Below are 12220 nucleotides of genomic sequence, written 5' to 3'. Positions count from 1 at the left end.
TTATTACTAGTCACATTACTATTACTATTACCTGTACCATTAAGCATTTTAGCTTTACTTCCACCCTGAAGCCCTTTTTGCTTTCTCGCTCTGCAGGTTTCCATGAATCGTTGTGGTACCTGGACCGTAGTCGTGCCTCCTGCTGTGAGCCGACTGACACCCACTGCTACTTCGATTATTATTATTAATCACATTACTATCCCTATTTTCATAATTATAATTCTACTGTAATAATGGCTGCTGTTATTATAAGTAGTCTTATTATTATGAATCATTTATGTCATATACATTGAATGTGTTGTATCTCTGTTATGCTGTTCATTCTGTACACATGACATCTATTGCATTCTGTCCATCCTGGGAGAAGGATCCCTCCTCTGTCGTTCTCCCATAGGTTTCTTCCTTTTTTCTCCCTGTTAAAGGGGTTTTTAGGGGAGTTTTTCCTGTGCCGATGTGAGGGAAGGACAGAGGATGTCGCATGTGCACAGATTGTAAAGCCCTCTGAGGCAAATTTGTAATTTGTGATTCTGGGCTATACAAAAAAACTGAATTGAATTGAATTGAAAAGAGCATTTTTGTAAGAAACATCCAACCACTGAGCTTCCAACTCTGGTATTTCCCGCACTAACATTCACCTTCAGCTAAAGATAAAGATCCTAATGCTGATTAAATATGTTCCGTTCTCAACTACAAACGACACAGCTACAAAGCAATATCAACTGCAGTTCATTAGTATGAAAGTGTTTAGAGATATCTGCTATACGAAAACTGACGAAACACAACTTGTCAAAAACGAGGTAAAAAAGGTTTTATATATATATATATATATATTTAATCAAATCTACCAAACTGCATCAAACACAACATGAGAGTGATCAGCCTTCAGTCAGGCCCATGATGACAAACTGGTTTACGGACCAAACCTTCCATATAGTACGAGACAAACACTAAACACAAGGTAAGTGAAGAGTAAATAAAAAATCTGGCAGGGAAAAGGGTGCCATATGTGGCCTCACTATGCTGGTTTGTTCACTCTGCTGGGAGAATGATGCTGTCAGCACTGGACTCTGTCTGCCAAACACAACGATTACCACTGTACCTCCACTCCCTCACTTATGTTCATATTTTACTTTTCATCTTAGTGAAAACACCAGAGGGACATTTAATTATCTCACATAAATTGGGCCTGGAGAATTGGCTGTGGAAAGAAAATACGCACATTTAGATGTTTCATTTCAAACCTAAAGAAAAGGATCCCTTTTAGCTGCCGTGATGAAAAGCGCAGACAGTTGAAAACCGAATTATTCAGTTTTCAAAAGAACTTGACATTAAAAAAGTAAAGGTCAGAGGGGAGGTGGGACGCACATGGAGTGAGAGACAGTGTTTTGATCCTCGGCGACACAAGCAGCCTCTTCAGGATGAGAGTGGGATGGGACTTCAATAAGAGTTTTACTTCAGTCAAGTCTTTTGAAATGGAACATGGACTGCAAACATTTCCATACAGTCAGGGAGCTTAGAATAATGCTGAGTAGTGTGTGGACGTATGCAGATGTGTGTTGTTTTACAATTTATTGGGTGGACAAAGAAGGAAACTTTCTCCTGAGGCAACCAAAGGCAAGGTCACTTATACAGCCACGCAATATCAGAGCTACAGACTGAATCCAGCCCTTCACATTTAGGTCATAAATTAATAGTGACACTATTTTCTGCCGCAGCTCTCTTTACTTCACAGGACATACTTATGCCTTCACTTTTACGAGTCTGTGAGTGACGCTCTTTATTTAAAGATTTCAAACTGTCTTTCACCATTGTGACAAAGAAACAATACTGCTTACAGTACAACAATGACTACTACTGCTGATTAATAATGCAACACTACTAAATAATAGCAGCACTACCAATAAAAAGAATCAGAGGACAAATTGGGGGAGGAAGCAAAGAGAAATATGAGGCAGATAAGGAACAGGAAGGAACATATATGAGGAAAAGGGACATACAGTGGAGGGAGACAAGTAAGGCCATGGATGTATTTTGAGAACTGTTGTGTGACTTAAGAGGGTAGCTGAGCTAGTACTACTGTCGCTGTGAGCTATTATAACAAAATGATCTTATAGATCTGGACGGGGATCCTAAAAACGTCAAATGATTTAACTAAAGAAGTACATTGTTAAATATGCTTGAACAGCAGAGAGATAATACACGTTGTGGTGAAATCTGTCATTCATTTATTATTTTATTTTTCCAAAATGGTCACAATCAATATCTTTGATGCTCAGCGCAAAATGTTCCTGATGTACAAGGAGAAGTGGTCAGTCGATGTTTGGTGAAATTTAGACTATGAACATATTAATTGTATTTTTGCGACAATGGTATTGAGCTTTGCCCTCTACATTGTGTGAATATTCTCCAGTTAGACATTCTTAAAATGGTGAGAGAACCCATATTAGACCTTTAAAGCAATTCAGCAGTTTGAGGGTTTACAGATGTCTCTTTTATGGGAAAGGAAGGCTGAGGTTCATTAGGTCAACAGATCCCTCCACTTATCACAGGGTCAGTTCAATCCCCAGCTCATGTTCACACTTTGAAGTGCCCTTGGGCAAGACATTGAACCCCAATTTACTTCAGTGCCTGGCATGAATTGCATTAAATGAAGCACTATATAAATGCACTCAATTTACCAAAATGCCTTTTGGGCCAAAGGGGATTTTTGTATAGCAGCACTGCAGTTGGGTTAGGGTTAGGGTTGGGGACAAATTGGCGGCAAGGCTGACTCAGTATGTGATGATTGTAACTTTTTGAAACATCCATGAGGAAGATAAAATATGAAGGAAGAAGAGGAGAAGGGGAATACAATCTAGAGAAGAGCAGAAAAAGGAACTGGAATAACACAGCTGAGAAAATGAGCATTTACTTTAAAGCTGCTATGAGGAACTTTATTGTCCTGAATATTTTGGTAGTCAATGTGAGAAGAAGCACTTGTGTTTTCCAGCACCAGATTCCCTTCAGAAAACCTCTGATTTTTCTGCAGCATAGTCTGACAGTCTTCCCCGTGCAGTCCTGGATCTGGTTCACCCATGCCCCCCTTCCCTCCAGCAGGCCCAGCGATACCGCCTGGGCCTCCAGCAGCTTGGTGCCGGTGTTGGCTCCAAGCCTGGCCAGGGCTTACCGCCTCCCACCAGAGCTTCGACTGCAGGTCGAAGGTGGCAACAAAGCCGGATCTTGGTCTGTCCCTGGTGGGCTGGTCTCTGCTGGAGGCCCCGCTGGAGTCTGAGCTGAAGGAGTGAACCTGGTGAACCTGCATGATTTCAACTGATAAGTGTAACCCTGTTGCAGTGATGACAAGCATTAAGAATAACTATTTAGAAAAAGACAATATTCTTGCTGATGCTTTTTTACATTAGCACTAAATTGAGACTGTTTCATAACCAGTTTAAAGTTCCTCACATCATTTTAAGAAAAAGAAGAATACCAGAAAGAAGATGTGAAAGCAGAAAAAAAGCAAAAAGCATGAGGCAAGGAAAAAATAAAGAAACTGTTATCTTGATGTCACAGTGAACTGTGCTATTATTTTCTTTAGCTCTGTAAAAAGCATTAAAGGTACAAAAGAACGATCCAAGGTAATGAATATAAAATGAATAGTGGAGAAAATGAAGATTGAAGAGCGGCGGCGTCTCGTTCTTTTGGATGCAACAAATCTTCATAGGGATACGGAGCTCTGAGTTAGACCTGATGACAAAGCGACTGTGCAGCACAGCCTCTTTCTCTACTTACCAGTGTGGTGAAGATATAGTGATAATACTCTGTCATCATCCCCATGGCGAGAGCCTAAGAGAGAGAGTGACAGAAGGAGGCAGAGAGAGAGATTGGGAGAGGGAGGGATTTATAAATGAATAGGGGAAGCAGATAGATGATTTTGTCATATTTTGCACACATGCACACACACAGGCATTTGTCTGTTTGTGTGGCTGTATTACTGGCTGTGGTACCATGTAATGTGAAGAGGCATATGTTCTGCTACTCTGCTGGAGCCACAGGCTCAGAGATAAGAAACAAACACCCACCAATAATAAAAACAGCTAAATAAAGCAAAAGACCAAGCTCAGTCTCATCACTTGGCATATGTAGAAAAATATGGAGGATAATATATGATTCTATAGACAAGGGACATTTGGGAAACATATACAAGGAAGTCGTCTTACAATAAGAGGTCCATGGTGGAGTTACTGTGGTAGACTGGTGTTTACAACATAAAAAAAGAAAAATCAGCTAGTGAGATGCGATACTTTTGCAGTTGATTTGACAATATGATGCTTTCAGTGCTGGCTCTGTTTGGAACACACTTTATTGGCACAGTGAGGAAAAGAGTAAGCAGCTGATCAACATTTCTCTCTAACAGAGTGGTATAGAGAGAAGCATTCAGTGTAAATGTGCCAGAATTTGTGTTTAGCGTTATTTCACAGCACAGATGGATATGTTAATGCAGCCCATTATCCCAGGATTTATGTCAATATTTGACAAGTATGCACATGACGATTTACATCCGGTGCCAATGCGGTAAGCAATGTGATCTTCACGTAGGGAATGTAAAGTAAGGGTGTCGAGGTCGGGGTGGTGAATGGGTTCATTTCACGCTAGACTTTGATGCAGGAGACCAGAGTCATGTCATGTTGAAATTCATGTTCTAATCATGATCTTTTTCTTACCCATGATAAAGGTGCCTAGAGATATTGTAGAAAGCCAGAATTAACAAACGAAAATATTGGCATTGTACGCAAACTAAATATTTATTGAACATAAATCAGCAGTTAACATTGGGCGAAGACAGTGTACACCCTGGACAGGTTGCCAGGCTATAACAAGGCTCCAGCAAAGAGACAGACAACCATTCACGCTCACATTCACACCACTAATGATGATATACATATATATATATATTATAATATCCAACATCAGATTTGGGGCCAGAGCAAGAAAAATGCTAAGGGAATAGTTCAGGGCACAGAATTATAAGATTATAATAAATCTACTGAACAATCACATTTTTGAGTGGTTTGGGCTAAAAGATCACAAAAACTGGCACACAAGTCAAAGCTGGTGAAAAGTTGCAAAGCTCTGCTGTGATGGGCACGGACTTGGCCAGCGTGCTCCAAAGCACCCCAAACTGAACCCAAATGTCATGTCTTCATTTGGCTTGAGCATGGCACATTGGCTCTTAAGCTGCCATGATATACTTAAATCTCACAAAATTTACACATCAAAACCAGTCAATCTACTGTGTTCCAATGCTGATACCAATCAAATGAGATTAAAAGACCTAAATTACTTTTGTTTACAGGCGGTCTAGCCTCACCTTTGGAAATGGGGCAAGGAGCTCAAAGTAGAACTGCTGTTTCTTCACATTAAAAGATGGCAGCTTAGGTGGTTGGGGGCTGTGATTAGGATGGGAGACCCCTGAGCAGACCCATAACATGCTGGACTGATCAATTGGCCTGGGAACACATTGTGATCCCTCAGGAAGAGTTAATAGACGTAGCTGAGGAGAAGGACACCAGGGTTTTACTTTAGCCACAAGCAGCAAAATATGAAAGGATGGACAAGCAAACATTTAGTTTGCAAGGATAACACACAGCGGTGGAATCAGTAAAGCGAGACAGTATAAACTCGCTGTTCATTGTTGTTTAAATAGTTTCACAATTCAGAAGAGAAACCACATGAACACCAGAACTGAATCTGAGCACAGAGGGGGAATCTGGATTAATGGGGAAACTACATTCTGCTCTGTTGCAGCTCCATTTTCACATTTTAAGTTGATTATATCAATGTAATTTTACATGACTGTCGCCTTGTTCACTTTCAGTGTGAGTCAGACTTTTATCTTCTGTGTGCGATTGCCTTTCATCTTACCAAGCGAGGAATATGTACTCATTCACACCATTACCAAGGCAATCTGTCTCTAAAAATGCACCTCTGAGATGAGATTCTAAAGTGGAACCTTTCTCTGCATAATTCTATTATCATCCAGACTGTGTGTGTGTGTGTGTGCTGGCTGTATGCCACCCCATTCCAGCTGTATGGTGCTATATGGTGGTGTCAAAGTCCTGCCCGCCGAGCAGAGCCTAGCTAAACCAATATGAATCACAGATTAGGACTGTGTGGAAAGGATGATTAAACAGATAGGAAGGGATAATGGCTGCTGGTATCAGGTGGGGAACCTTGAGAAAGCCTGGAGCATTCCGTCTGAGAGCCGGCCCACTCAGTGGTGAGTCACATGATGCCATTTCCTGGACCTTGTGATAACAGAAGAGTGCCGTTAACCTTTCAGAGCTCATATTCTTTTTTTTATGTCACTTGTGGGCAATGAAAACAAATCAAGAGATAACTTACATCCTATTCAGTTATAATTACTGTTCAGGTTTAAAACATAAATTAAGCTTTCAAAGAGACAGAAAAAAGCACTTCTCATTTGTGTTGTAGCATTTAATATTGATTTCAGGTAAAGCTTTCACAATATGTGCTTCTTGGTGACACTATTTTATCAAGCACACAAAAATTGTGTATTGGGTGAAAGTAAATTATAATCCTATCACATTTCATTATAATGTTATCCGTTAAAATGTAATTATTGGCGGGAAACTTAAATAAATACAGTTGTTTGAAGGCAATATAAAATAGAATTTAGGGAATTATGAGCTGTTTAACCTTCAAACACTCACTCTAAGCAGCTTATCATACATCGTTAAAACTACTAATGGCAAGATTTTTGGCTGTGGTACCATGTAATGTAGTGTGTTCCACTCACATTAAGTTTTAGCGGCAGCATTAACTTGCACTAGCTAGCGGTCATTAACTCAATCAGAGGCCTGCTTTCGTCTATTCTGTGTTAAATGGAAAACACATTGTTTCAGAGGTGACTTTGCATGTTGATGGTAAATCCGCCTCCTTTAGCAACGTAAACGGTTTGTTTTGAAACCGTGTTTTCAACAACTACAGCTGGATGCAGTAAAAAGAGTTTGAATTTGCAGTTACTGTGAACAACACCCAAATGTTTGAATGTTTGCTTCTTTAGCAGATTTGTTGAAATTGTTTTACCTTCTGCATCAATAATATTATATTCTCTCCTGACTGTTCAGTCCAATTTACAGCTGTTTATTTCCTTTCCTATTGATTTGCATTTCATTTCTTGCTGCTTTGGAATGTGTGAACCCTAAATATAGAGCATGTAAATAGACCCGGTTTTCACCTGCTAGTCTTTGTGCTACATATCCTGGGAAAAATCTCCTTACCTGGCATATGAATAAAATGTATATTGTTTCTCAGCTGAATGCCTTGTTGTTTCTACATTTGGGGTTAAAGGCTGGTAGCTGTTGACGGGTATGACAATCTTAACTTATTGGTGTGCCATGTAATGAGAATACAAGATCAGAACAGTGAAGTCTTTCATTACGTCCCATTAGCAGGGTTTCTCTCTGAAATTATTAATGAGAGTATGGTCCTTGACCTTCCCCAGCGATCTACCACGCAGGCATTGATTAAAAACCCTGGGAGAGTGACAGAGTGCCGGGGGTGAATCATGTTGTCTTTAATATTTGATAAATCCTGGTAGCAGAAGAAATATGACTGCTTGCTAATAGAGTTACTCATCGCAAAGTTCTTCTTTTACTGCAAATTACAATATTGTGCTGCATGGAAACACCATGGTGTGGAATTCTGAGAAAAGAGCTAAAGTGTAATGTACAAGGACAAGCTTTTCTTGCAGTGTTTATGTTTATTCACCACTCTACACATGCTACATTCAACTGATGATCACTCTAACCTTCACTGTTTAACAATGTAAAGTGTCATTATCACAGTGTGTGAGGCTTCAAATTCAAGAGGTTTCAAACTCTGTTCTAGAGCAGAGTGGAAGAAAAGGTATCCCAGAAGAGACAGAGCACACTTAACAGGAGCCCATTATGACCATGATGCTACCTTAATTAATTAGATAACCAAGTCAGGGTACACAGTTTGCTACCATGGGATAACAAGATGACTCATGAGTCATAATTTAGACATAATTGGTCTAAAAACTATTCTTAGCAACTATGTTTACTACTTGTATTATCATTAGCATCTACAGCCAATCCAGGCTTCCATCTTGGTGTCTTGACTGTTTTCACAGTTTCCATCAAACACAATTGGCAGCATTCATGGGTAGGAAACCAGTCAGGGAAAGAAACCAACCCTGTCATCAGATAACAACATTTATATTGGACAATTCTGAAGGTTTTACATATATACTACATTTGATGCCAATTTTCTCAAATAAATATTGCTTTCTTTGATATCTCTGCATGGCAAATATAGCATTGTTTAAGTAAGATAAAGATCATGATTATATCAAAAAAACTATGGTAAGGTTTCAGACGGATTGGAGCAACTAAAACACTTATTTTTTTGTATTGGATATGATCTCTGATCATCCACACACACACACACACATCCATCCAACACTGTGACCTCCATAGCTTTACTTTTCACGTCACTATATAAAGCACGGGTCTCCAACAAGGCGCTTGCAAGCTTCCAGTAGTAGTAGTATTTGCCAATCAGCTGTCGATTAAACGTGTTATGATGTTGTGACGCAGTAACATCAGCTGATGATAGCAAACTAGCAAGTGCTCACTGGATTTAACAATGACAACAGAAAAAAGCCAGGCCAATTGAGGGCAAAACATATTATTTTCAAAAGGTATGGGTAACAGAGGTTGTTTTTTTCCACAAATGTGTGAGTTTCATTTTACACCTTACACAAAGTTGTAACATTGAGCACCACTTCACCAAAGTCCACAGCAACGTTTCATGGGATTTTCTGTCTGACAGCAGTTAAAGAACAGAGAAGGTAACAGAGCTGATAACAACTTTGCTGTTCACCAAACTGATAAAGAAGGCTAACGCAGCAGCAGAGGCTTCATTTAGTGGTGCACATCCTTATAGAACACAAAAGGCCATTGGCCTAAGGGGGATAGTAATAGAGGTGATGACTGCAGTGGCTGAAACGATGTTAAAAGGACCATAAAAGTAAGACAGAAATTAAGTTTGCTACTGCTGATGTACAACTTGGTTCTATGAGCAGCTCTCCCCTTTCATTTAGTAAAATTAGCTTTTAAAGGAAAAGGGGTTAGAAATCCCTGATATAAAGGGGTCTCTACTGCCTGCATTGGCACTGAATGGTAGCTCAGCTGAAATTTGCTGTTAAAATCTTCTCAATCCTATCAAAAGCTAGCTACTCTGTTTATGCACCCTGATATTCCAGAAAAGACAACAATTTGGCCAGTAATGCAACATCAGTTGAACCTTATAGGTAGGCAACATATTCCACAAAACGTTATGTATTGATGGTTCAAAATATGTCAAATTAAATTGTTAACACAAGTGAAGCCACAGTTGTAAGTGTCACAGTGAAGTGTGCTTTAACAGACAAAATGAAGAAGCTGTCTTCTTCTATTCAGAGCCTCACAACTGTCTCCTGCCATAGTTCCCACTTGAGAACCGCCTTCACAAGGATGAAAGAACACAAGTGTGTAGAGCTGCAGCTACAACTATGTACACACACACACACACACACACACACACACACACACACACACACACACACACACACACACACACACACACACACACACACACCTGCTTCAGGATCCCAGCAGCCATTTCGTGGCCACAGTCAAAGATGATGTGGAACTCCTTCCCCCTCTTCATCTCTTTTAAGAGCGGCTTAGCATCCTTGGTGTCTGCAGGCAGCTGCCGGATCTTTAACCGGATGTTGTAGCGGGATGGCGCCTTTATGAGTTCTTGCAACCGAATCAGACCTGTAGGGAAAACAACAATGACAAAAAAAAAACATTTAAAAGTTTTATTTTGCCCCATTGAAACTTGTACAGTCCTGCTCCCATGAGGGCAATGCATCTCCGAAAAGGAAATTTCAAATGTATGTACATACATTTCCACAGTAATTGTGGTAACAGCTATTCCTGATTCATGTTGCAGTGGTGGTGGTGATAATTAGAGTGAGGGTATGAAAGCTGCAAAGATATATTTCTGTTGTCAGTTTATTTCTAATGAAATCTATTCTCTTTGACGCCCTCCCCTGCCCACTCCTACTGTATATTCTCCATTTGAAACACAAGATATGTCATTTTATCTGCTCTTCCCCTGTCCTTTGTGTCGCTCTGATCTTCTCCAAAACTCAGCTAAGCCCTCTGCATTGCCTCAGTATCCGCAGACTTTGATCAATCCATACAAATATTCTTACAAAACACAACAGAACAAAGACACATATCATTACTGCTCATTACCTGACAGTCATCATTCATCATGGATGATATTGATTCTGTGCTCACTATTGATCCCTCTCTTCTTCTATAGGCCACTTTGCTGTGCTTAGGATATTTGTGAAGTTGGCCTTGCAGTGGAAAATGACAGAATATTAAACATCTTCATTTTGACAGATACACGTCCACTGTTATGTTCAATGGGTATTTAAGTTCTCAGTAGCTGATCGATCATTGTTGTTGTGCAGCAGAATACGTACGTATGTCTGAATGCACTGTAAGAGCTAAGGTAAGTTAGAACGGATTTCTGGTTTATGCACTTCTGTTGTTTTTTTTATTTCTTTTTGTAACATTCAGTGTATATGCTTGATGACTAAATACATAAATGTAGTTAATTAAATGTAGTGTCCATGCATCCAGTTGGAGGATGTTTTGTATACTGTTTTGCTTTCTCAATTTGAGTCAATGCTTTGATTAATCTATTGGTAGATCAGAAAAGAGTCATATCCACTTCATAGCCTTCATTCTCATTTTGGAAGGCATTGACGAATGCCTCTTCCGACCCGTGTCTGTCATGCTTTTTTTTATTCAGGTCTCAAACGCTGGGCAAAACGTGACAGCACAGAATACAGATTGCAGGCTGGTGACCATGATTGGTATGTTAGTCTGTAGGAACATGCCGACGCAGCAGCAGAATCTGTGGTCAATGAAAAAAGACAAGTGACACCCAACTTCTAAAAGAAAAACAGATTTCCTCATACCATCTAAAATTAGTAGGAACATAACTCTATTAAATAATGTTTGTCTGAAATAAACAGACTGGTTTGTTAGATTTGTTTCTAAATTGAATATTTAAAAAAACCACAAATCAAAAAGTTTTACTACATTGTTTTATTCAATTCAATTCAATTCAGTTTATTTTGTATAGCCAAAAAACCACAAATCACAAATCTGCCTCAGAGGGCTTTACAATTTGTACACATGCAGCATCCTCTGTCCCGGAACCCTCACATCGGCACAGGAAAAACTCCCCTAAAAAAAACCTTTAACAGGGAGAAAAAAGGAAGAAACCTCTGGGAGAGCGACAGAGGAGGGATCCTTCTCCCAGGATGGACAGAATGCAATAGATGTCATGTGAACAGAATGAACCACATAACAGAGTTACAACACTTTCAATGTTTATGACATAAATTATTCAAATGATTCACACTATACATTTGATGATAAGATGATTTTTTGTAATTTCTAAAACTTAAGTTGGAGAACTAAATTATTATCGAGGGAAAAACAAATGTGTTGAGTTACAGCCATTTTACTCTGACTCTAATTTAAAAACTAAAAGTGATCTGAGGTAATTAATCAAACTATATTCATCACAAGTGAACTCACACTGACTGGCCCAGATGCTTATTTAAATACCAGTCACTCCTTACATTAACAAGCAGGCACATCGGCCCTGTGTCTCTGCCCGGCGTCCCCAGCTGTTCGGCCTGTGGCATTATTTGTTTACTTCCTGCTTCCAGATCAGTGCATTGCACTGTGGGAAACCAGCCTGCAGTCTGCTGGAGCTTCAGCAGCCAGTTGCTGCTTTTCATTAAATCAAACACTGTTTCGCACACTGATGATGACATCCCCAGAGTGTTGACCTGTGGACTCTGGCAGTGTTCCATTTAACCATCTCATGACAAAGTGACTCCTCAGCTGCTGCTCACAACATAGGAAACACCACTGTGCACAATATCACCAGAGCAGATTGTAAAGGTTTGAAGCTGAGTCCCAGAGGACCAGAAACCATATTAGCTGTTGGCACAAATATGTCTGTATATCTGTAAAAATAACTCTCTAAAATAGTGATAGGAAGTTATAGGCTATTCATACTGTAGGTAAATAAAAACAGTTGTGTTGCAGAA

The 12220-nt window shown here is 39.6% G+C and overlaps 1 protein-coding gene across 2 annotated transcripts in view; it reads right to left on the bottom strand.

Annotated features, from left to right (window-relative positions):
• The window catches only part of grik2 (glutamate receptor, ionotropic, kainate 2), a 228737-nt gene that overhangs the window by 126125 nt on the left and 90392 nt on the right, over nucleotides 1-12220 (bottom strand). Inside the window, exons 4-5 of one of the 2 annotated variants that reach the window (XM_054622400.1) lie at nucleotides 9667-9848; nucleotides 3772-3825 (exon numbers count right to left, since the gene is read on the bottom strand). In XM_054622400.1, coding sequence (XP_054478375.1) covers nucleotides 3772-3825; nucleotides 9667-9848 — 236 coding nt within the window. Of the gene's footprint in view, nucleotides 1-3771; nucleotides 3826-9666; nucleotides 9854-12220 lie in introns of both variants that reach the window. The other variant, XM_054622401.1, reaches the window with a different exon arrangement.

This window comes from Anoplopoma fimbria, chromosome 20 (genome assembly GCF_027596085.1).
Source record: "Anoplopoma fimbria isolate UVic2021 breed Golden Eagle Sablefish chromosome 20, Afim_UVic_2022, whole genome shotgun sequence".
Taxonomy (NCBI): domain Eukaryota; kingdom Metazoa; phylum Chordata; class Actinopteri; order Perciformes; family Anoplopomatidae; genus Anoplopoma; species Anoplopoma fimbria.
This window is presented reverse-complemented; position numbering and strand designations above follow the sequence as displayed.